This window comes from Bos grunniens, chromosome X (genome assembly GCF_055505025.1).
Source record: "Bos grunniens cultivar Pamir isolate PY7600 chromosome X, Bosgru_T2T1.0, whole genome shotgun sequence".
Taxonomy (NCBI): Eukaryota; Metazoa; Chordata; class Mammalia; order Artiodactyla; family Bovidae; genus Bos; species Bos grunniens.
The window spans coordinates 66,726,431-66,753,460 of NC_141194.1; the positions used below are offsets into that span (position 1 = coordinate 66,726,431).

At 36.9% G+C, this 27,030-nt stretch overlaps 1 protein-coding gene across 3 annotated transcripts; it reads right to left on the minus strand.

The window, feature by feature from the left end:
- Positions 1–341: 341 nt before the first annotated feature.
- RLIM (ring finger protein, LIM domain interacting) lies at positions 342–24,189 on the minus strand. Of its 3 annotated transcripts, XM_086388990.1 has the most exons (6): positions 23,985–24,189; positions 22,107–22,169; positions 21,619–21,732; positions 9,447–9,639; positions 8,514–8,597; positions 342–7,309 (listed from the first exon to the last, which is right to left on the minus strand). In XM_086388990.1, the coding sequence occupies exons 4-6, from the start codon at positions 9,613–9,615 to the stop codon at positions 5,727–5,729; spliced, it is 1,836 nt and encodes a 611-aa protein (XP_086245116.1). In that variant the 5' UTR covers positions 9,616–9,639; positions 21,619–21,732; positions 22,107–22,169; positions 23,985–24,189; the 3' UTR covers positions 342–5,726. The 3 variants fall into 3 exon arrangements, with proteins under 3 accessions (XP_086245116.1, XP_086245114.1, XP_086245115.1); XM_086388988.1 differs by lacking the exon at positions 21,619–21,732; XM_086388989.1 differs by lacking the exons at positions 21,619–21,732; positions 22,107–22,169.
- Positions 24,190–27,030: the final 2,841 nt, after the last annotated feature.

Sequence of the window (27,030 nt, forward strand, 5' to 3'; positions counted from 1 at the left end):
GAGGTCAAGCAAGGGAATCATCAGGTCAATAGTAATATAAGAAACATCAAAGATGCACCTACTTAAAATGTCACTTACACAAATGTTTCCAGGATTCTTATATACGAATAGACTTTAATCTTTTATTTTACCACTGAAAGATTAAGCCATTACACAATACAGGACAGAAGTTATATTTCATAAACCAGTACCTGCCCACACTCAAACAGTGAGGGGAATCAAAATCAAGGTTGCACTCTAATTCTACATGATTTTTAAAACCATGTCTATCTGACATTGGTGTGAAGCAACAGAATCTTTATCAGATTCCTCTTTTAAAAGAAAAACCCAAGGAGAGATGATCAAGCACAAATGATCACTTCATGCATTTTATTGATAGTCTATATTTTAAATCTGCAGTATGACATCTTACATAGGGAAAAAGCTTCTTCCTAAAAGATAACTATTAATAATCAAACCAGCTTTAATATGACTGACCTTTCAAGGTCTTGTTTTGCTTTAAACAAGTTAATTTTTAGCAGGTGTAAAGAAAGCACTGTACAAAAAAAAAAAAAAAAAAAAAAGGAAACTGGGTACATTCTCAAAATTTAATACAGGGCTTCCCAACCAGGAGTCTGCTGGATAGATATTGGAAAAGGGTGTTATGTTCAGCTTTAAATTGAAAGAAAATGAGAAACCAGATAAAGTAAGACAACCAAATTCATTTCACTTTTGTGCTCCTTTCTGCTTTTCTGAAAGTCTCTCCCAGAGGTCAGGAAGCCCTGGTGTAACAATCACTATAGTCTTTACAGAACATACATTTATGTGCTTCATCTTGAAAGACATAAAGGCCGCCTTTGTTACTGTTCCCCCTCCATATCCCTTTAGATTCTTATAGGCTTCAGAAAGCTTTCCAAAACCGCTGCCCAGTTCTTTATCTGAATCTAAGTAAACATCTATACTAAAGCAGCTCTTCTTGGGAGAAGACAAAACAGGCACAGATACATAATCAGGCCAATTGCGTACCTACTCAACTTGATACTGGATCACATGGCCCTACATCTTTAAAAGCAGCACCAGGAACAAATGGAGCTATAAAGAGGTAAAATCCAAACATTGGACGTTAAAACACATACAAATCACTCAGTTCAAAGAATGTTAGCAAAGGGGCATTGAAAAGAGTTATGGCTGGGCAGCTGGTTCAGCCATATCTTGGTATTAAGAAAAATCTGCAATATGAGTAACTGATAGAGGAACCCTGAAATAACTAGGCACAGTCATTCATTATGGGGTTCACTTTCACTGCCTATCTTTCAGATATCAGTCAATCTAAGCTTGGGGGTCTTTAGTAAACAAATCCTAACCAAAAATAAGTATTTTGGTGATTTTGAGACTGTTGGGAGGGTGTGCCTATTTTCTTGAAATTTGAATTAGAACACCTATGTAGACATGAAAGTAATCATAAAACTGATATAAAACTGTTGTTATTCCTTGAACATTCCATCAGCTCAAATATACTGCGTTTTAGATACAAAATGGAGTTACTCAAATCAAGTGAGATTGCTTACTTGTTCCAATATTCCTATTTTAGTAATGTTCCAGTTAAGCACTCTTTTCAGAATGCTAAAAATGTAAAGGGTAGGTATATAACTCATAGCTGTTTCTTAGCTGCTTTCTAAAAATCTAATTTAAAAATGAAATACTAGTTACTTGGACCTTGCATTTTAACTTTCCAAATGAAGCATAAGTTGATTTACATTTTCAAATGTTTTTTCAAAAGTGAACAATTTACTTGTTAATGAATTACAAGTTACTGAATATTGCTGAATAACAATTATTGAATAGTCAACAGGATTTTCCAGGTAAGAATACTGGAGTGGGTTGCCATTGCCTTCTCCAAGGATCTTCCCCATCCAGGGATCAAACCTGGGTCTCCTGCATTGCAGGCGGATTCTTTATCAACAGAGCTACCAGGGAAGCCATTATTGAATATTACACATACTAAAGAATTATATTAAGGGAAAATAAATGCCTGACATTTGAACATGTGCCTTATCAATCTCTTACATTACTAAGGTACAGTATACTTTAGTAAGTAGCAATCAGCACAGTATTATAAGACAAAAGTGCCTGCAAATGTGGCTTCTATGTATTTAGTATTGGTAATATATTTGACAGGGAAGCCGGTAAAACTTAAAAACTCAAATAAGGCAGATTACAAATATTTCTTTTTCACAAACAGCAAAGAAAAGGGGTGGAGTAAAGGGGGGAATAAAAATATCCTCCATCTTTGAAAGTATCAAAAACAACCACAAGGTGCCACTGCATTCTACCAAGCTGTAAAAATGGCTTTTAAAAAAAGCATTTTGCAACATTCACTTTCCTATTATGTGGGTATTTTGAGAACTGCTGAAAAGTTAGGGCTGATGCTGCCCCATTTCATGTCATGGACATCTGAGAAGCAGGTGATTAAATACAAAGCATATTAAGTGATAACCCTTCATAAAAATAATTTGAGACATTGACATTAGGAGAGAATACTTGGCAGGGAAAGAACATGTTTTTGGCAGGGGGCGGGGGGCGGGGATTACTTGAGGTAACACTTGTAACAGTTTCCTAACCTTAAATTTTGGATGAACTCCCACGATCATGTTTTTAGAGATTTCATGTATACACACACACACAATCCTGGTGCTAAATGTTTTTTTGTAATTGTTTATACAATTGATTACTTATACTCCAACACTAACATGAACACTTTTCTCAATCCCCACCCTCCATTACCACCACTAAGGTATAACTAATGTGCTCTTTTTAGAGCAAATATTCCAAATTAACAATTTGGTTGATCTTCTAGTGTTGCTAAAGTCTGCAAACTTTAAAGCTAACTTGTTCAATTTTGTTTTTAGTACTAATAAATCTCAATCACGTCAGCTGCTTGCAGTTAAACACCTCAAACGTTTCAGACTAGTAAATGAGTTTTTTAAAATAATCTGAAATAATCAAGAAATTCCATTTTTAGTACTTTTTCCCTATGCTTTGAACAATGTAATGCCCCAACATTGTTTTTTCTTGTTCCTATTATTGCATGAAGTTCAAACTAGGTCCTCAAGACAGAACCTTTCTGTAATAAAGAAAAAGTGCAAAGGTACAAAATGAAATGTAAAGTCTTTTGCAAGAAAATGCTCCCTCAAGAGAACAGTTGTTTGGATGCAGGTGGGAAAAAAGATTTTTGTTCTCCATTGTACATCTGACACCTACAAATGACCTTGTCTTCAATGTCCATACTAGTAAGTACATATTGGTCATGGACCTTGCAAAAAAAAATAATCAAGTAGCAAATTCCACTAAAATATTTGTATCCATTCTACACAGTCCAATGGAAATTAATGAGTGCTATTGAAAAAGGTTTTCACATGCACATGTCCAATATGTGCATTGAAGGCTAAAAACTTAAAATTCTATTTCCAGTGTTTATGAATAGCTTCAGTATCTACATTCATAACCAGCATTCTGCATGAGTTACCTCTTAATACTTCACAAATGAGTAATAATACATCTTGGGAGGTTAGGAAGGTACCTGTTAATAACTTTCTTTTATGCTTAGAATGTGATGCAGTTGTTTTTAAACTATTTAAAATGAACACCCCTATTATAATGAGACATTTTATACCAAGAGGAAAATGAGTTTGTTTTTAGCCAATCAGGACTACCCTGCAGATCTGAAAACTGTAGATTACACCCTTAGTAAAGGATACAAGGAGGCTCACAAATATAAACAAATCCTGACTTTTACATGGACAATTTTTTTAGAAAGATAAAATGTATTACATAAGCGCCATAAACAGTAAAATCTGCTTATATTAAAAAAAAATAAGTGAAGCTTTGTTTGGACATTATTTTCTTGCAAGAGCAGTACATATCCTCAGTAAACAACTACCATATTTACAATTTCCTTGATACTTAGGTAGGATTGAAAGCCAGAGGAAAATATAAAAGAATGAGCTTTGAAATAATCTTTACAGCTGAGCTGGTAACACTTAAGGTAGCCAGATAATTCCTAAAGCAGACTTATTTATTGTGTAGAGCATCTGACTACATATACCTGGGTATCAGCTCACTTTGTTAAGAGCCAAGGATGTGTTCAATCCCTCTTTGGGCCCACTAGCGTTTCCCAGAAAAAGACAGTCCTCCACAGTGAGACTAATCCTAACCCCAACCAGCCTCAAAAGAAAGTCGGCAAGAGTACTGGGGTTCTTCACAAAGCTAACGAAACAACATAAAGTGCATATCCCATAGATTGTGAGTCAGCCTTCTCATCTTCAAATATGGGCAGCACAATTAAAATCTGAATTTCAAATAACCCAACACGACTCACTTTCCACAAAAAATAAAACTCCCTTAGTTCTTCATCTTGTCTTTAGATATGAGATATTAGGTCTGTATTAGAGATAGTAACAAGTGTGCACTGGTACCTTGAATAACAAATACCAAAAACAATACAAATTTGAGACTTTCCTACTAGTATACTCATCTGTGCCAACTTCACTTCTTATGCTAAATAAGTGGTTTACAGTCTCTTTCCTCCATTTTTTTTTTTGAGAAGCAAACTTGCAAAAACATCAATGTAACTTGTGCTAGGGGGTAGTGGTTTGTTTTTCTTAAACCAAAACTCTGCCAAATTTGCTTCATCTGCTCAAGTAGAATACTGTGCCAAGGATCTGTGGAATTACTGTCTTCATGAAAAGTTTAAGTTCTTCCAAGCAGTTTTCTCTATACTCCCTCTTTCATTTCCTGCCTAAATCCATACTCTGTCCTTTCCTTTGCAGGTCACAGTAGCTGTTCACATACATTAAATATTATAGATATGTTCTGCTCTTACATCTACACACTTACAAAAGCAGCTTTGTACTTTGTTTGGTGTGTTTTCTTTTTTTTTTACTATGTTGGCTCACAAAAAGCAGTTTTTTCATTTCTAAGCATGGTACTTTACAATTTTTAATGCATTAATACAACAGTGCATTGGAAAAAGTACTGAGCCTCTACAAAATAGCTTTACATTTTTAAACAAATGAATGTGATTTTTCACTTACACAAGCATAGGCTTTTTTTTTTAATATTTCCACAAGATAAATATCTCAATTAAACTATAAGCTCACTCTACAGTGTGCCACAGTGATGGGCTTAGAAGACAGTTATACACTTAGAAGATCCTAATCTTAGTGTTATTTACACTGATAAGTCCAATATCACCTTGTCTGAAAGGTGAACAAATGATATTCAGAATGTAGCTGAATGTGTGCCAACTAATAACTGGGAATGGTATAGCTTTAAGCAGTCACTTAGGAAACATGTACTGTAACTGAGTCTAAACTGGGAATTTCCTTCACCCCTCTTTCCTATGGCATATGAAACTTTAAAGATCAATATGAAAACAGGTAAGAGTCATTGCTAAGGCAGACCTTTTAAGATAACAAAGGAGAAACTGACAAGTACATGATAAATCATCAGTAATAACAATTACTGATACTGAAGTCAGATTTTTATGTCCTAACATGTTGCTTTTTAAATATTTCCTTTTTTTGGGAACAGAAATTAGAGAAAGGACAATGACTCATTCAGAAAGCAATGACTCAATTCTGGTTGCTACTTTACATTTAAGCACCACTCAAAAAGTGGACAGAAAGCAAGTGATTCCTGTTTGCCCATCACTATACCAGATACATAGCTGAGAGTTCAGACCTTAATCACACAATACTTTCTCTGTTACCAGAAGCTAAGACTGCTCTGCGACAAATAGGACAAGTAGAATTCTCAGATAACCAGCGATCGATGCAGTGGACATGGTACTCATGGGAACAAGGTAGTTTACGAAGTTTGTTGCCTTCTGTGTATTCTGTAATGCAAACACTACAGGTTTTTAATGCATCGTTTTCACCAAAACTTCTCATTGCCAAGTTGTCAATCTGTTCTTTGGTGAGTCCTCTAGGTTGGTCATCATCATCCTCATTTAAGAGGAAAAACTGAGCGAGACTAAGGAAGGGCAGAGAGCCACTTTCATCAAATGTTACTGGGGCCCTGTGTCGACCCTCTCGCCTGGCACCTGATGAGCCTGATGATGAGCTTCCTTCATTACTGCCTTCAAATACCTCTGAGCTAGTCTCTGAACTTTCACCATTGGAACTGGAACTAGGACTCGAACTGGAACTTGAACCAGAACTGCTACTACCACCAGAACCCCCTCTTCCATTCCGTGACTCTGACCTTTCCATATTTCGACTCGAGACTGAGCCACTAGGCTCTGAATCACTATCACTGTACATAAAGTAGCTTAACTCACCAAAACCTGTCATTATCTGCCTTAACATGGTCTGAATTGCAACAGATGTAGTCTCACTTAAACCAGTATTTAAGATTCTACGAATTGGAATTCTGATGGTACTGACATAGGTTCTCACACCTGCTCGCTCAGAACGTGAAAACGTACGCCTAAAACCTCCTCGTTCACTTTCATAAGTGACGGTGTTGTTTGGTGTCTGAGACCTTGACCGAGTTCTGCTAGCTATGCTATCTCTCTGCCGATATTCTCCAGGACGAACTCTTCTTACTTGAAGATCAAGGACTATGGTTGGAGGTCTCTGGCCTGATCCTGTAGATTCACCATTGCCAGTTGTGTCTGAAGATCCTGCTCCTTGTGAGGCATTTCTTGTTCCAGAAGCTGCAAAAAGACCTCTAGTTAGTAAGTCAGGTCCACTTATTTGCTGTCTTAATGTCACGTGGTGCCGGGTTCTAGAACTTCCTTCAGTCTCATTTACCAAAGGATGCTCAAAAGTCTGAGATGAGATACTATGATGAGATCTTCGTGGAATTTCACTCATTGGATGTAGAGGTGATCTACTTCTTTCAGCTCTTGCTCGGGTTCTCCGATGGTCTGGGCTCCTACTTCTTGCCCTTCTCTGACCTCTGGTAGGTGGGGCTTCTCCTGTTAATGCTTCAGTTGAATTTCGTTCTGATCTGGGTGGCCTTGCAGATGTTGTTTCAGATCGTGGATTTTCCATTTGTCTTTGGCTGTTGTTGTCCATACTTTCTCCACTAGAACGTCTTGTAGATGGTTCATTTTCGTTCTCTGGATTTTGGCTCCCATTATTACGGTTAACATTGATCTCTAAACTGAATCTGAAATCACCACTGTTTGGATTAGTCCGGCTCACTGCTCTCCAAGATTGGTTTCCTCTTTGCCCACTTCTTGTCGTATTTCCAGTTTGTCTGACTGAGTTAAGCCAGTCTATTATAGAGTCACCATTAGATACATCATCTGAAGAGTCTCCACCTGTTTTTTAAAAAGGGAGGGGTGAAAAGGAACTATTAAAAATAAGAAATCATACTCTGAAACTTCGTATTATTAACAGAAAAACATTCTGAACAAATTTCAATTTACAGATTTTTTTTAAACTATACTGCACTGATTGGCAAGTAAAAGCAGGAAACTTTCAATTCCATTTTAAAACAGCAAGCTAATTCTAGAGAAATTTAAAGCATTTTTCAAAAAAGGGAATTGGGAAGAAGTCTATTTTTAGCATTGTATACAGAGCCTAGTGTACCACTGGGGACTGTCAGAAGACATTTTTCAGTCCACTGTCAAAACATTAACATAATCAAATAAGGTAAAACACCAGTTAAGGTACAGGGCTAGTATTTTAGTTCAAATTACATTTTTTTGGGTTAGATTTTTATTAGTCTACAACATTTCTTTGGGCTCTTGACTTAAGTGCCTTGGATAATACAGGACATTTAAAAACTACAGGACTGCTTTAGACATTGCAAAAATATAAACAAGATTTATAGGTTACTTCTTCATGTTACCAAGATTTTAAATTAACATGAAATCAAAGAGTCTGAACCTAGCACAGTACATATACAGCACATTCAACAACCTGGTATCATATTTCACACTGAAGGAGAAACACCAGACCTGAGGGAAGAACAAGATTTCTTAACAGTGCAACTATTTACATTTTGAACCAAATAATTCTTTGTTGTGGGGGCTGTGCTGTGCATTTTAGGATGTTTAGCAGCATCCCTTACCTCCACCCACTAGAGCAAACAGCAAACTCCCAACCAAAAATGTCTCCAGACATTATACCCCAGTGAGAAGCACTAGATTAGAGAATGCAACCTTTCTGCTGGTAAGGAAATCAGGTTTATAAGGAAGGAATAATTCAGTGGGTACAGGGAAATTTCAATGAAGGTGGAAAATCAAGAAAAATGATCACATTTAAGACACATTTAAGATCACATTATATATAATTCCTATATCCCAATTAACACTCAAAAAAATCCCACAGGTGAAACAGGGGGAAAAAAAAGTTAACATTCTCACCAAATATCAAGAAAATGCCAGTTCTTTTTATGAGCAGTTACTTAACACCAAATTAATTTGTGCTACTGATTTGGATTATCTTTGGCTGACATTTATCATTAGGAAGCTCCTTATCCATTTCATCCTTTACACCCCTCTCCCAAGAAAAACTTACCTCTATTTTCATCTGAGTTTTGTGGTGGTGGGCCCTCTTTAATTTGTTGTAGTCTCCTCAGCAACTCTTCCTCAGTACTTTCACCTGAAAACAGTTTAAAATGTTTGCGAAGTTATAAATAAAATCCAATGACTTATCCATCTGAGATGACAACCGAAGAGTAGGAACCTGAGTAAAATTCACCTATTTGAGAGCATGACATTACAACTTATATTTATTTGTATTCCTTTCCAGTTTACAATATGCTTTTGCATACAATATCTCATTCTTTAAAAATGCAACTCTGGGAGACAGATATTATCTGCATTTAAGACAAAGAAACTCAGAGTGAGTGAGATGATTTGTTAATATAATAACCATGCTAACACCTTACCTTTTAAAATTTAAGCAATTGCTCAAACGTTAATAGAATTAAACAGAAATGAGGAGGAAGTGATATAATGAATTTTAACTAGAATCAAGTGGGACCTAATGAGGCAAAAAAGAATAACCAAGCACAAATTTCTGAATAACTGACTATTTCACCCAAGGCTAGCTCTGGTTGATTATGATTGGGACATATTCAGAGAATGAGAGATGACAAAACAGAGTTAAGTCTGTCCTAAGAACCAAAGTTCCTATTAGCTCTTCCAGACCATTGTCTAGTAGTTAAATAAAGATAAATAACAAAAAGATTGTTCAGCTCCACTCTTTTCAATTCAGCTTACTACAAATTCATAATATAATTCCTTGCTATAAATCCTGACATAGGATAATTGCAAATATGAGTGAACAAAATCAAGTAGCAAGTACAGCAGTAAATTTCATTCTCTATCCCTGGTATTAAAATCATACTTCACAATGGTAAACAAAACATTTTTTTAAAAAAACAGTTGTTTTTTTAAAGACCAGCAATTTATACATATGTAAATCTTTAAACTACACATTGCATACCTGGGGTGCCTAGCAAATTGTTATCCCTCATAAGCCTATAATCTTCTTCACTGAGGTTATTTACAAATTGATAGAAAGCTTCTTCCCGATCCAATCGGTCCATCTGACTTCTGCGCTGTGCTGCAGACTGATCACCACTTCCTTTATCGTTACAATCTGAGCTTTCCATCTTGATGAACAAGTGGAAAATTATCTAAAAGGAGAAAGGAGATCACTCTTGAAAACAAAAGTCAGTATATCTTCTATAGAACAGTTTTAATTATGTGAAAATCCAGAATTCAGTTTGAGACATGAATTTTAAGACCTCATATGAATGGAAACTTCCTAATACAAACACTGAAAAGCACTGTCATACTAGGAAAAGACTAGGTCAGGGGTTGGCAAACCATGGCCCATGGACCAAACTTAGCCCTGGTGACTATTTTTTCTCCTTGAGATCTAAGAATGATTATTACACTTTTAAATGTTTTTCTAAGAGAATATTTTGTGATGTGTGAAAATTATATGAGATCCAATAAATAAATTCTTAGCTACCTGTCCAGAGAAAAGTTTGGTTAGAGAAATACAGGTAAGAATTCAGCAGTGTAGCAAGAATTGAATGGTGTGTATTCAACAAGGTTAGACCCAAGCAGCTCACTGAATTCTTGGCACTACAATTGCTTTTGTTTTTCAGTCCTCACAATGACACTGTGCACAAACACTGTTGTTGCTGTTATTCCTTTTTACAGATGAAGAAACTAAAGTATAGAGAGGTTATATAACTTGATCAGGGTTACACAACTAACAAGTGACAGGGCCAGAAGCTGAACCCGGACAATCTGAATTCAGGTTTCTCTATGCTCTACTGCCTCTCACAGAGATATGCCATGTAGAACAGAAGTTCTAAAAATGCTAATGGTCAAGCCCACTTTCTCCATTTAATACGATGAGTGTGCACTGGTAATTTAGAAAAATGTTACAGTATAAGCATGGCACTTGAAATGCTGTAAAGTTATAATTGCATCACCGTGACTTGCAGTGCACAGACCACCAGTGCAAAGCAGTGACGGTGCCACATAGTCTCTGTCACAACTACTCAACTCTGCCATTATAGGAAGAAAGCAGCCCACAGACAATATGTAAATGAATGTGTACAGCTGTATTCCAGTAAAACTTGATGAACACTGAATACCATCTCTAAAGGCACAGTGGAGTATGGATTATTTTATTAGAGTAGATGGCAAATATTTTATTTATAATGCAATGACACTGAAACTGTGCTAAAATAATAAAATATACATTAATATTATTAGACTAAGCACTCATCATAGTATTTCCAATTCACAGGAAAGCTATGGTCTGAAAAACTAGAAAATTTAAAACAAATATCACAAAATATTTCCTCATAAAAATAAAAAATGAAGCTTCAACCAGAGTAAGTTTCTAAGTGGCTCATTTGTTGGCTAAGCAAGGAAAGACATTTATCAATGCTGTGTTAGCTAAATTGCATTTGACTGCAGAAGCTAAACAAATAGTCCACAGAAAATTAACTGGTTTAAGATTATTAGCCTTTTAATGAGAACAGGTGCTCAAAAAATGACAATACTGGGATATATCAATCATCAAGTGAAAAACAAGGAAGCAAATGAGTAGTTCCCTTTGGTTCTTGAGGAGTTGACAAATATAACTGATACTATTCAGTTGCTTATTCAAGGAGTCAAGTTATTTGAGGAGTTTGAAGTGACTAAAGCAGTAGTCTCTATGAATAGTTTGCATGGAACAACTAACTACAGGTGATATCATTTTCAAAGAAGCTGAGAAACACTAATTCAGCACAACCTGAGGTGGAATCTGTGAAGATGTGTTACAACTGAAATGGTGGTTAAAAAAAAATATGCATAGAGCAAAAATATATTGAGTCAGGCAAATTTACAATTAAAATTATATGTTTGTATATTGATTAGACAGCGTACTTAATGTGTGAAGGTATTTTCAACGATGAAATATGTAAAATCTCATTTCAAATCAGAAAACACTAAATGGACATCTGCAAATGATTCTGATGATAAAGAATGTTTAGCCCCAATTTAGCAAAATGTTATCCTACCAAAAGGAATACCATTCTTCTCATTAGTAGACCTGTATTATAAAACATTGTACTCATTTATTATTACATCAAGAGAAACTTTGTGGAAATTTGGCTTCTCTGTTTTTATATAAATAACTACGTAATATGTTCAATTCTAATTAGCAAAGTGAAAAAAAAATTACTATCTGGCCTTTTACAGAAAAAGTTTGTCAACCCCTATTCTGGATAGTACATAAAACTAGCCAAAACTTAATTCTCACTCACTATTTGTACAGCCCTAGGAAATATATAGTATATTCTTTTCCTTCCAACCCCAGACTGACTCAAGTTCACAATGACAAAAGTTAACTCAGAAACATGTGAAAATCTGATTTATGGAAAAGTAGTAATCTATGTTGGTACTACGATTTAATCCCACACACAAAACACGAAGTATCTGGATGTTTATGTCAATACTAGAGAAAAATAAAAACAAGCCATCTTTCAGATATTAAAAAAAACAAAGAAGACTGTCTACCTATCTGATGAGTCTAAACAAATTTTAGTCTATACATGGGCACATCTGGCTCTCCACTGTTTTTCTTAGATCATTATTCTTAGAACTAGTCTATCATTCTTTAAACAAACAAGATGAATTATCTCAAGGAAAGGGAAAGGGAGAAAGACCTTAATATTTTTTGGAGTTTCCTAATTTCATAACTAAGATTTCTTAATTTTGGTAAGACTAAACTATATAAATTTCTGAAAGATGCTGTTTTTTAAATAACTTGAAACTATAAGACTAGAAGTCAATAGGTTAAATAAAACACCCATTCACGTTATATGGACCAGGCAATGAAAAAAAACAAGCCAAAATTTTCTACAACTTAGTATTGGTAATAAATAGCACACAGTTAATTAAAAAAAAATACAGAAAAGCACAAAGAAAGTCCAGCCATAATTTCCCAAACCAAAGAAAATCACACTAGGCTAATATTAAGCAGTTAATATTCTGAATAGTAGTAACATGAAAGGATCAATTCCACTTATGAAGGAATTGATTAATAAGTAGTTCTGAAAATTTCTAAAAACTGAAAGCTCAGTAGGGTTGAAAGGCTTTAAGAATGCAAAGCTTTCAAAGAAGGCAAAAATTTCTGATAAGTTCTGACATTTGAAGGACAGGAACCAAAGATAACAGAAAAATCACATACCAAGGACTGTTACAAGAATGGCACAAAGCCTTAAAAATAGCGTCAGAGGTTAAAGCCCACAAGGAACAGAAACTTTCAAAAGTATGGCAAAGAGCTTTTAAATGGCTTTGAAAAACAAATCTGAAATAAGAATGAGATCTTTCACTAAGCCTCTGATACAGATGGTATATTAATAGAAGATGGTAGGTAGAGGCACTCAACTTCTATCTTATACAGCAAGGAGAATCATCTTCCAACTGAAAGTAGTGGAAAAAACCAAGTTTCTCAAAAAAACAAAAAACAAAACAAAATCCAAACTGCAAAATTTCCAGTCTTTGAGAAATCAGAGAACAGGGGATACCAGATGATCTTAATCTGCAAAGAAAGTGACGTCTATAAACTTTAACACAGCAAAATCTGGCACAAAACCTGGGGAGGGGGAGCGCATGGAATTCTGCTATAGACTATCAGATATATTGCAAACATGTAGAAAAACATGTTCACCACAAGTGGAATTCACTGTCAAATTAACCTCATTTGCATTACATAGTCTTCTTTCACACAGAACTTGCTTTACAAGATTCTCACATTAAAATCACCTGAGGAGCTTTCTCTGGGGCCAATCAGACAGCGACATTTTAAAAATTCCACAGGTAATTCCATTGCACAGTCAGGGTTGAGAAACTTTTGATAGAGGCATCATGATAATACTGCTGAAACGCCTGGCTTGGTTTTTGTCCAGAGTCTGAAAAGTTTTTGCATCCTATTTTATGGAGAAATATAGGCTAGATCCATGCTTCTCAAACTTCCAACATACAAACGAACCACCTGGAAATCTTGTAAAAATACAGGTTCTGATTCAGTAGGTTGGGGGTGAGGCCTGAGAGCATGCATTTTAAAAAAGCCTTAACGTAATGCTGATGCTGCTAATCCTAGAATCAGTTTGAGTAGCAAGGAGCTTGATGACAATACAATTTAACAGATTCACAGTTTCTGAATACCACTCTCAAAAGATTATGGAGCAATGTTAACCTGCAAAGAGCCCAGTCTTAAGCATTTTGAAAAGAACCATGTCAAAGACATGCCAGCCAAATCTATAGACAACTCAATGCTGGGAGTTGGTAATAAAGATGTATATAATAAAAAAACAAATCCTGAATTCTCAGTGGGCTGTGAGAATGAGTGGAAATCAACAAAAATGATGGTAAATGTGCTACTTTAAACACTTTAAGGGTTATCAAGCTGATGGGGACAGGGGGACCTGTCCTGGCAATATGAAGATGACCTGAAGTTTTTAGTCAACAAAAGCTCAGTTAAAAGCATGTTTCACTTGACCGTTAAGAAACCTTGGAGTCACAGGTTGACAAATCTTTCCTAGGTCACAGTATTCAGATAAAAATAGGTAGTAGTGTCAATGCTACTTGCTGTTCAGACTATATGTGGAGTATTTGAAACATTAAAAATATATCCAAAAGGACACTGACAAACACGAGAAAATATCTAGAGTGACTAAGATGGTGAGAAGCCAGGGAATACCATAAAATAAATGGCTGAATTACTTGAAAATGCCCAAAGACAACACTAAAAATGGACACGATTACCACCTTCAAATATTTGGAGTTATAACATATAAGAGAGCAAACCACAGGGTCAAATTAGAGCCTAGAGTTGGAAAAAATATGAAGCAAATAATTCTGTCTTTTAATAGTGAAACAAATAAAGACTGTCCAAAAGTAGAGATGCAACCCGTCTCTTGAAGTAAGCTACTACCAATTTCTGGAAGTATTCAAGTAGAGGCTAGATATTAGGTAGGAGCTTGAACAGACTGATTTCAAAAGACCCTTTGGACTAAAATGTCATTAAGGATAGACAGTCCCTCGGTTTCCTTATTCTGGGTCTAGGGTCATACTAAGCCACATATTCCCAGTGACACAATTTTGTTATAACATTTTCTTAACAAGACCAATCCACTTTATATTGCCCCATCCTTTCCCTCCAACACATCTTGTACTTTACTACCTTCACACTTCTAATACTCTCCCTTCAGCCCTCCATTTAGTCTCTCCCCATTTCACTCACCCCTCAAGGTTCAATGAAATCTTACCACCTAAGAAGCTATGACTGTCTACCTCAGGTAGCAATTATTTTCAACTGTCTCTGCACACAGCATTTGCCTGTGCCACTAGTGTCACTTCCTGCCTCCCAAGGTCTTTTATATTTTTGAAATACTAATTTTATTAATATCTTATTTACCCAACAGATCCAAAAGATCATTTCAACATATTATCAATATAAAAATTATTGAGATGTATTATATTCTTTTTTAAAATTCTAAGTCTCAGAAATTTGGTATGTTATTTTATACTTACAGCACATCTCAAATTGGATGCTAAATTTTCAATGGTTAAAGTGAAATATGGTCCTAATGAAACAAAAAAGTCATGTTTAATGGAAAAAATTTACATTGTTTATTTAGCGTAATTAAAATGAAAGAAAAGTAAAAGTTCAGTTCCAGTTAATTAATGACATTTCAAGTGTCCAGTAGCCACATGTGCTTAGAGGTTACCATATCGGACAATGCATGCAGCTTTAAAGAATTTGTTCGTAAGGTAGAGAAACTCCACATACGGAAACAGCTCTAAAGTGTTCCCAATATATTGTTTCTGCTCTATAAACCCACTATTTATGAATCCCCTTTATGCTTTTCCAAAGTAAAATAATAATGGTGAGGGTGAGGTGAGTGTTAGTCACTCAGTCATATCCGACTCTCTGTGACCCCATGGATTGGGGCCCGTCAGGCTCCTCCATCCACGGGATTTTCCAGGCAAGAATACTGGAGTGGGTTGCCATTCCCTTCTCCAGGGGATCTTCCGCACCCAGGGATCAAACCTGGGTCTCCTGCATTGCAAACACTCTCTTTACCATCTGAGCCACTAGGGAAGATAATGGTGAATACTCTACAAAAACACATGGAATAGATGATTCTTAATTACAATCACCAATCTTCAAGTTCACTCTTGACCTAAAAATTCTAATATTTCCTACATGGAAACTAGAGACCAAAAAAAAAAAAAAAAAAAACACCATACCTCTATTTAAAACCCTCTCAACACTGTGATTTTGGAGACTGCTAAATCCTAAATAGCTCCTGCCTGATGAGTTTAGAAGTTGGGTTATTCTATTCAAGAGGGATTTTTATTTTAGTTTATTTTTCAATTCGAAATTTTAACAATGAGACACACAAAGTAACATGTAAACAAATCCAAATTACTATTACTTCCATAGTAACATGCTGCTCTCCCTTCCCCCTGCCTACACCAGAGAAAATAAAGGAAATTATTTTCCCTACATGGCATCCTTGCAACACACTCATTTATTTCAAAATTGCAATCAAACTGGCAAGGCTTCATTAAACAGAACACACCATGTTTTTTGCTAAGGTATAGATTTCCATTTAAAATGCTGTTCGTTTCTTGCAGTTGATTAAGGCACAGGGAGAGAAAAAGCCTACTTGGTTCCCTACTTTTGCCCAAAGCATTCATTCTTTCTGCTTTATTCTGCATTTGCCTGGGTTGGGAGTGGAAGTCAAGAGATTCCAGCACTGGCAAGACAGATGTTACAGCTTTAACACCTGCCAAGGTCCACTGGACTAGAAGTTAATTACATTTTGGAAAAAAAAAAAAAGGAAATCCTGAATGTAAGCAATGCCTTCAAATGCCTTGTAAAATCATCTTACGAACATACACCCAGTGAGTCTGGTCTCATTTTAAGCAGTGCCTTCACTACCTAAGCAGTAAAAAAAAAATGAAAAAATGTAATAATTCTAAATCACAAGTTCGGAAAGTTAAAACATGCCAAAGATGTCAGGAGACTGCAGTTCAAATGATCAAATACAGATCTCTCTCCATTTTGGTGTGAAAAGATCATGTTAATAAAATGGGTCTCTAGATTCTACTCTGTGGTATGAGAAAAAAAGAATCCCCATACCCCCTGGGCTCCTTCTATCATCATAAATGAGAAAATTTTAAATCTTTTCATTCAGTTACCTTATACTGAGTTATAATATTCATGTGCACAGTCAGAAATTTTGGATTAAATAGACGGTTATCATCAGTCAATTTTAAACTTAAATATTTTTATGGAAAACTTAACCAATAAAACATAAGAGAAAAAATGTGTAACTGTTCTTAAATCACTTAGGTCTCTTCCTAGTTAAAAGTAATATCCATTGCCCTTTTCATACAGCCCTTTCACCTATATTTCATTTAAGCCTTCCAACAATTCTATGAAGTAGGAATCACAAACTCTATTTTACAGATAGGAAACAGAAGCACAGAGAGAGGAAGTCATTTACCAAAGGCCATGAGGCTAGTCAATGGAAAGAGCCAGCAATTAAATCCAGGTCTCCTGATTCCAAATCCAGTCAACTTTTCAATAAATGGTCAACTGCATCCCAATATATCCTAAGTCCATATACCTTAAAAATACATTCCTTCAATCCTAACAGGCATGTCCAATGTATTCAACCTCACTATCAGCTTTTTAGTTGATGTTTGGGGTTTCCCTGGTGGCAAAGAGTCTCTGCAATGTGGGAGACCCGGGTTCGATCCCTAGGTTGGGAAGATCCTCTGGAGAAGGAAATGGCAACCCTATCCAGTATTCTTGCCTGAGGCATGGACAGAGGAGCCTGGCAGGCTGCAGTCCACAGGGTCACAAAGAGTTGGACATGACTGAGCAACTTCATTACTTTCACTTAGCTCATGTTCACTTCTGGTATGAAAACTTCCAAAAGGACAAAATATCTTTTATAAGCAGTATGAACCCAGCAGGGCTTCTTTTTAAACAAGTCAACTTTTAGTATTTTTGTTTTAAATACAGTTGCCCCTCAGATGCATAGCATAGGTTATTAACCTTATTTCTTTCAGGGTACTGTGTGCCAATACAGCCAAATCCAGTCCTGGAAAGTAAGTAGCCAAATTAGAAAATTTGCCCAGTCATTTCAAAAACTACTCATCTGGTCAGTAACTGTATGACTGTGTCAGGTAAATTTAATTCTGGGGAGGAAAAGCCAGCAAGAAAACCAAACTTGAGATTTATTCTATAATTAGGGTGTTTAAAGCAGATTTTATTCACCTTGAGAATTTTAAAGCATTTTTAGTGATTTCAATTCTTCTATAGTAATTATCATATATTAATATAAATTATGCACGTTTCTGACCACTGCTATAAGTATTTAATTCTCCTAACCCACGTACAGTAATCTTTAAAACATGTATTTTTGTTTTGTTAGGGCAAAAAGTCACTTAAAACATACTGTTCAGTATTAATGGGTCAGGAGACCTGGTGCTAAATGTAAGCACACATACTATATTCAATGGACATACTCCATCAATTAAGATTTAAGGCACCAAAATATAGAGTTAAAAAAACAACATAAAAAAATGAATTCTGAAATTCAAAAGGTTGTAGGGGTATCAATTTTAAAATAGACCACATCCATTAAGTCTGGAAGAAATCACTTCTTTTAAAAATCAGGAAGTACAGGAGGGAGGAATCAAGATAACCTAATGTCAACCAACTACTGAAGTTATCTTGGGCATTGTCACCTTTTGGATGTGTTCAAACAAGCTTCAAAATTCAATAGTGTCCTAAAGTACAACACACCAAAAAAAAAATCATAGGTATCAACATAAAAATGTGTCATACTGAAAAAAGGGCAGGCATTATTCTGTTTTCTGTTTGCAACAGAGTTTCTTTCTTCATTAAGAACCTCGTAGAGCATATGAGAATTAATGACAGGCAAGCCTTGTGTATAAAGAAAATGTCAGGTCAATAATACCATCATCAAAATGAAAAACACTTAATATAGTTAAAAACAACAAAAAAAGCCAAGTCACAAAGAACTACTGAATTTGAGGTCTGGATATAAAATACCATTGTGTATGTAGTTACCAGAAGTGTTGGGAATTTTTCCTATACAGAATGATTAAAACTTTACAGCTTTTGCAGCCAACAAATCAAAGGTTGACTGAGTAGCAGGGTGGAATTCAGCTCTGTGAAAACGAAAAAAGAGAAGATACTAGGTTCTAGTCTTGGCTATAAGATTAACTACGTGAATTTGGCCAATTATTTAACCTTTTGCATCTCAGGATCTCCATCAGTATTAGTGTACTGGATTAAGCTATCTACAAGATACCTTTCCAATTCTATGAATCCAGACTATGATATAACCCACATCACATTACAATATAGGCTGGAAAAATAAAGGTCAAGAAACATGAATAACTAGGATGTAAGCTTAAAAGCTGTGCTTTTCTCACTGCTACTTCATTCGTACACTTCTCTTTTTATGACTACCTTATTTTTAAAAAACAAATACAAAGCATTCTTCTTTAAAAAATAGGGTAGGCTTTATGTTTCACTGCCTTACTGCACAGTACCTCTCACCAGCCACACAATTTATTTCCATTATTGGCCTATTGGAGGATGGTACTAAAACTTCTGCCACTGCTGATACTACTAGAGCAGTATGAGATTATAAAGTATCTGCATGGCAAAATTCAAGAGACATTGAATACAGTGTCTCTTGTATTCTCTATCACTTGAAAAGGCATCAGGAAAAAAAAAGGATTCAGCACGTGTTTAATCTCTAGGCAGGAATTGTGCAGCTTACAAACAATTCTAATGACAACAACCTTCTAAAACAGTTAAATCAAAAGAATATTAAGAACGTCAACAAATCAAAGGATGGAGACCAAGCCAAATGCTGCCAATTCACAGGAACAAGTTAGTTTAAAAAGGAACCCATTATGACATTTCGATTCACTTAAGTACTTAAGACAGGGAATTTAATCTTCGATTACCCAGTTCATGTTCTTTTACTATTAAGCTATGCCACTAAATTAGAATTTGGTCTTATGCACACTAACTCAATTCTACTCAAAAACCCAAAAGGCTCATGCACTTATTTTTAAAATGTTTTAATGCAAAAGTCATTGATTACTGGCAATTCTGGTGTTAGTAAATAAAGTACTATTTTTTAAGATATAAGTTTCCCACCAAAAATGAACTATTTTAAAATCATGTGACTGAAAAATATCATCTACACAAATGACTCCTATATTGTCTGAGGAAAATAATTTTGTGTTACAGAACCAAACACATTGACAACTGTGATTTCTGAACCAGTGCTCCTACAGAGAAATGATGACAAAGGTGACCATATATACCCAGTTTGTCCATATGAGTAGCAGTCTACAACTGCTGTCCTATAGTGATTATTAATATGGCCTTCTTTCACTCTTAAAAGTGTCCCAGTTTGGATAAATGATAAGGTGACCTCAAATGTAACTGACACTAACAGGAACTTTGGTCAATACAAAATGAAAAATGTAATTACGAGTTAAACCCTTTCTTCACACAATCAAATGTAGAGCAAGAGGAAAGAAGACTATTTTTCATTTCAGAAAAATCTGAAAACACTGAACACAAATATCTCCTTCCCACCACAGAATGGATTATGTTCATCATCACATAAATACTGTAATAGCAGTCCAAACTGCTGCTGTGAAATTACTGCAGTAAGTCCACAAATCTATATACACACATGCATTATCTACAGATACTAGTCTTCCAAACATATATATGTGATATTTTGACTAATGAAATTAAACCCTTGAGTTGAAGCACTAAAATACAAGAATTTGTTGTTCAGTCTCTAAGACATGTCCGACTCTTTTGCAACCCCATGGACTGCAGCCCGCCAGGATCCCCTGTCCATGGGATTTCCAAGGCAAGAATACTGGAGTGGGCATTTCCTTCTCCAGGGGATCTTCCGGACCCAGGCATTGAACCACTTCTCCTTCACTGGCAGGCAGATTTTTTTTTACCACTGAGCCACCAGGGAAACCCAAAATGTAAGACTATGTACAGCAAAAACATCAAGTATCTATTTCAGGAGCAAAACCACAAGTTCACAAATATACTCCCAAACTGTTTAAGATTGTCAAGATTTTTACCTCTAAAATAAACTGCTTTATTATCTGGGAAACTTCTATTTCAAAAAAATGAAAAAAAAAAAATAGAAGTGTTATTGCTTTCTTACACTGGGTATCAAAATGTCAAAGGATCATGTAAACTGGATACTTTTAAAAATCAATGGGCTATAAGGTTTGGAAATGTCTGTATTACAAAATGTTTATACACACATTGTAATTTGATAAATGCAAATGTCCCATTTGATCTACTGTATATAAGGCCTCATGTTCACTAACATGAAAAATATATCCAACCAGCCTAACACTTCTAGATATCACTTCATTATTAAGCTACTTCTTAAAACCACTTCTAATTTTAAATTGTTTATCAAATTATATTACAGGCAGTAACAGCTGAAACAAAGAACCCTGACAGATTGAAAAAGAGAGTGTAATCGTTAGATAAGTCTTACTTGCTTCATAAAGCAAATTTCCTTTGAGTGTTAACAGAAGTTTTTGATGCAACTTAACCTATAGATTTTTTTTATTACAACCTTTCATTTTTTTTGCATTTCTGATCTAATAACAATTCTAAGGACATAAAAGTTTATTGATTTTGGCATCAGACAGACCTGGGTTAAAATGGGGGTTCCTACCACTTATTAGCTTTTTGAGAACAAATTATCTAATAGAGAACAAATTATCTAATCTCTCCTCTGAGTCTCACTCTGTAAAACAGGTAACATCCTCATGAAGCTTGGCTGTAAGGATTACAAAATCACACATGTGAAGCACAGGACCTAACACATAAGTATTCAATACAAATTAATTATGAATTTAGGCTAATTACCCATCCTAGTTTGCATGGGACAATCTTGGTTTGCACCTGTTGTCCAGGAAAATAATGTTCCTTTTTTTCTTAAAAGCATCGTAGCTAGGGCAATAAATTATGTGGTTACCTTAACAACGATGATGAAAGAGGTTGATATCAATTAGAGTATTATATATTATGACTTCTCGGATCTTGAAGCAAAAATATCAAATGTCACACAAAATAACTTGAGATTATATTCCTGTAATATAGTCTACTGTTCATTTAGTTATTCAATAAACATTTAAATACTATTTATACTCATCCCATTCCAACAGTGATTAAAGGAAGCAAATTTCTATTTTGTTCTTTCTGTTCTATACAGGTACTGGCAAATTTCAGACATTATTTTAAAAGAAAACTGACAGAGCACTAATGAGGTTCCAGCTACTCAGAAACACTACCCTTTGAATTCCCAGTGAAAAACACCCATTCTGACCATTAAGAACGCCCGACACCAACTAACATATATCAAAGAAGCCCATTCAATTACAGGGCCCCCAAAACAGAATAAATATTTTAAAACATGCATTCTACACATAAATCATCAGGAGACGCAACAAAAAATAAAATTACCTGACTGTTATGACATAGTATTGTATACAATAAACTGGATTTTAGTTTTCTTCACTCTCTGCTCTAGAAAAAAAAAGAATCCATTATTCTTCCTCTTTTATAAGATAGACATTTTCTTTGTAACAGACACATCCTAAAAATTACATATCCTATGTATTTTAGATACACACCCGCCATAATTCAACCTAATTCCACATTAGTATTAGGATACTTGGTGAGACTAAGAAGGTCAGAGGGAACCAACAATCTTATATGTTAGATAGAAGATATCTTTTAAAGGCTGACAACCCATCTACCTTTTAATATAACCTTACTTAAAATGGACTTTTACGCATCAGATCAGTAATTATTTTCAGATTCTCACAGTTACTTTCAAGAACTTATTCGGTACATTACACTAGCCTAAGGCAGGAACTAAAGTATGAAAAATCATCAGGACATCTTAGGCTAAAGAAAAACACTTTTTCAGTAAGAGAAGAGTATCCTAAAACAAAATTTAAAAAATATTTAGATTGGGCTTCCTGGATATTTTATTTCTACAACTTAGAAAACTGATTCTGGGGCAGCGATAACTGTGCCTGCCTGCTCTCAAGTCATACAGGAGGGACATAATATACCTGATGGGGTGATAAGTGTATTTTGTCTTCAATAATGACAAGAATTTTTAAAAAAATGACTAATAGTAGTTTATTTCTTCCTCCTTTCAATCATCCAAAGCCACTGCGGTTAATTCTGATTCAGGAAATGCGGACTCCTTATTTCCAGCAAAAAAATAATTATTGTGGGGCCTTGCTATGACTGAATGACAACCTAATATAAATGCTTCCTCTTTCTGCAAAACGAAAGAACGACCTAAATAGACAAGCCTGCTAGGCCTCAGATTCCCGGACTAACCTGTGGAATAAGTATGGTGAAACTGTCTAGGGAAGGAACGTGGCTGTCTCCTCCATCTTGAAATTAATCAGCATAAGGGAAAAAGGGACGGAGTATTCAGGAAGCAGAAGCCCAACCGGTTAATACTAGTTACTAAAGCTATGGCGTACGTGGCAGGTACCGCCCGCAGAAGCCGAGACCCTAAGGCATTTTTTGAGGGGGGAGGGGTTGGGTTGTGCACGGATTGAACGGAAATTAACTTCAAAATCATTTGGCCCAATTCCCACCCTCAGCCAGGGAAAAATAACAAACACGCAACGGCTTTTCCCTCCCTTTTGGGGGGAATTCGTGCAGTGGTATCTGGCAAAGGAAACGCCAGGGTTATTCAAGCAAGGGAGTAAACCACATTTGTCTTAGATCCTCAGGGAAGATGTCATCGTGGCCTCAGGGGGCGCCTAATTGATAGTGCCCTGTAGAAGCAGAAGGCTCAAAATGGGGTTTTGCAAATCCTGGGAAATCTAAAGGCCCAAGAGTTCCCAGCATCTAACTTAGAGCAGCCTGATTTTTCCCCCATTTCCTAAACCCAAGCCCGCCATGTAAAAGAAAGGGGGAGGAGAAGGAGGAGGAGAAGGAAGTCTCCAGAGAACTGGGGAGAAGAAAACCTGAGACGATCAAAGATTCTCATGCCTGAGGCCAACACTCGAAAATCGCCTCCCCCAAATTCTTAAGGTTTTGGAGGGCCCCAGCTGCGGCTCGCGCGGCCACGGAGAGGAAGTACTACCTACCTCCTTCCCCTTCTTCAAAAAGCCTGTCGACTATACACCCAACTAAAATGGCAGCGGAGACTACGCCACGGAGCCCCCCACAGCAACCGGTGCCTGGGGTCCGGAGGCGGCGCTGAGCCTCCACCACCATGCACCAGTCAGGCCATTTTGAGAGAAAGCAGCAGATGGGGCTTCGCTGTCTTCCTCTCGCTCTCCATCCGTTTCCCAAGGCTTCACTTACTCGGTTTTGGTGTCGGGATCCGACTCGGTCGGTTCGGCCGCCGCCGCCGCCGCCACCGCCGCCGGGGCTCCTGCGCGCCTCCCCTGCCGCAGCTCTCAAGCCCGCCTCCGATGAGTCGCTGGTCGAGACCCGCCTCTAGTCCAGCGCCTGCTCGGAGACGTTGCTCAGGCAGCCATTATCTTCCCCATTGTTACCAAGCAGCGACAGGAAACGCCTGCCCACAACAGGAAGTGATGATGCCGCGTCCTGGCCCCGCAGCCGCAGCCGATTATCCACTCCCAGCCGATTATCCAATCCCAGGCGATTCCTCGAAAAACCCTCGGTGAGAGGAGGAGGTGGCCGGCTGACGACGCGGCAGGGCGGGCCGCGGCCTGGAAAAGGAAAGCTGCTGTGCCGCCCACCATGTGACAGGCCCCACCCTCCTCCGCCATTTTGAATTGTGGCGAGAAATTCGCGTTCTGAGAACTGTGAGAACCTTTCCCATTTTGAAAACTGGAGGACGTCACCGTATGACTGCTGGAAGCCCTTTTCAGAGAGTGAGAAACGCGATATTAGTCTCACCTGACGTCGATTCACACAGTCAGGACCGGTTAATACAGCATCCTACTTTTATTCGAATACATTTATCGAATGCCAACTGTAGGTGTCAAACACTAGTATAGATTTTGGGGATACAGCGCAAATTAAAGCAGGCCAAAATCCCAGTTCTTGTGTATCTTTATATTCTTGGGGGGAGGGACAATAATTATATATATAGTATATAAAATTAATGATAAATGCTAGGGAGAAAAATAAGGCGAGGGAAGGTGGGTGGGAGAGAGCCCGGTGGCGGCAAATGGGAATTGCAGTTTTAAAGAGTGGTCCGAGGTGGCCTCTCTCAGACGGTAATTCTGAATTTCTTGAGAAGGGGCGGTGTTTGTAAAAGGGTGGGAAAATCTGATAACGTTGGAATCTAAGGGCGGTTAAGGAAGGCCTTTCTTAGATAGTAATGCATGAAAGAAGGTACAGTATGAGCTAGCAAGCAACAACTCTCGTTTTCACAGTTAAGAAAAACAACTACATGGGCTTCCCTCGTAGGTCAGTCGGTAAAGAATCTGCTTGCAATGCAGGAGACCTGGGTTCGATTCCTGGGTCAAGAAGATCCCCTGGAGAAGGAAATGGCAATCCACTCCAGTATCCTTGCCTGGAAAATCCCATAGACAGAGGAGCCTGGCGGGCTACAGTCCACAGGGTCGCCAAAAGTCGGACATGACTTAGCGACTAAACCACCACCACCACCACCAAGGAAGGCCTTTCTTAGATAGTAATGCATGAAAGAAGGTACAGTATGAGCTAGCAAGCAACAACTCTGGTTTTCACAGTTAAGAAAAACAACCACAGTTTTAGGGTGTTATCTCGTTTCTTTTCTCATTTTTCTGTTTTTTGTGTTTTCAGGTAACAGTCCAGCTACACTGGCTTTCTTAGTATTCTTCCAATGCTCTAAACTTGTTCCCATCTCTAAAACTTTACTTAGGCTGGCATTTTCCTCTTCATATCTTTGCTCTCATCACCCAAACCTTTTCTCAATTGTCGTCTCCCCAGAAAACACTTCCCTAACCACCCTATCTGAAATTACAACTTCCCCCATGCCCTTACTGGGCTTCCCTGGTGGCTTAATGGCAAAGAATCTACCTGCCGACGCAGGAGACACATGTTCCATCCCTGGGTCAGGAACATTCCCCTGGAGAAGGAAATGGCAACTGACTCCAGTTTTCTTTCTGGGGAAATCTCATGGATGGGGGACTCGTGGGCTCCAGTCCATGGGGTCTCAAAGAGCTGGACACGACTTAGCAACCCAACACCAACAACATCCACTTCCCAGCTTACTTTTCTTTAAAGAAATTCATCTGAAAATATTTGTTTACGCCCACCCCCTTAATAGTAAGCCTCTTGTTCACTGTTATATCCCCAACAAGCTCATAGTAGGCCCTCAAATATTATTTGAGAGAGTGCCAGCCTCAGCATGATGGCCATTTCATCACCCAGACATGTATTTCATTCCAAGCAGTTACAACAATATCCCTCATACTTACCTGCTCAACCTTCAAGCATATTAATATTACCATTTTTGACAGTATGGGAATGTGGATTAGATACTGTGTCTCTACTCAGCCTGTGTCTTATATTACATAATCATATACTAGAACTTTTACCTAGTGTAAAGTGAATTCTTCAGTGGCCAGCAATTGCTGTTAAGCTTGATATTGAGATTATGGCAATAACATTAGCCACTCCTTGACATATTCTTCAGACAAACATGGCTTAATGTAAAATATAAGATCATAAAAGAAGTAGAAAACGTAAGTGTATATGTCCATAGCTTTGGGGATGTAGAAGGACTTTCTAAATATGACACAAAATCCACAAAAGGAATTATCGTTAAATATAACTTCATAAATGAAAGCTTCTGAATATCAACACACAACGTTAATAAAATTAAAAGACAAATGATACACTGAGAAAAATAATTTCAATATGATAGCTAAGGATTAGTACTGGTTTATAATAAAAAGGGAAATTGGCAAAAATGCTGCATATATGATAAATATATGATAAGCATGTATGGCTAATATTACTACAGACAGTGCCCAGTTTATAATGGTTCGACTTAAACAATTTTTTTCACTGTAAGATAGTATAAAGTGATACTTATTCAGTACTTCAAATTTTGAATTTTGGTCTTTTTCTGGGCTAGCGATATGCTGGGCAGTGATATGCTGGTAATGCTGGGCAGCAGCAGTGAGCTGCGGTTCCCAGTCAACCACATCTTGAGGGTTAATAACCCAGATACTGGTAACAATTCTGTACCCGCACAACCATTCTGTATTTCAGTATTCAATAAATGACATGAGATATTCATCACTTTATGATAAAATAGATTTTTGTTAGATGATTTTGCCGAATTGTAGGCTAATGTAAATTATCTGAGCATGTTTGAGGTAGTCTAGGTTAAACTATGCTGTTTGGTAGGTTATGTGCATCAGATGCATTTTCCACTTAGGATATT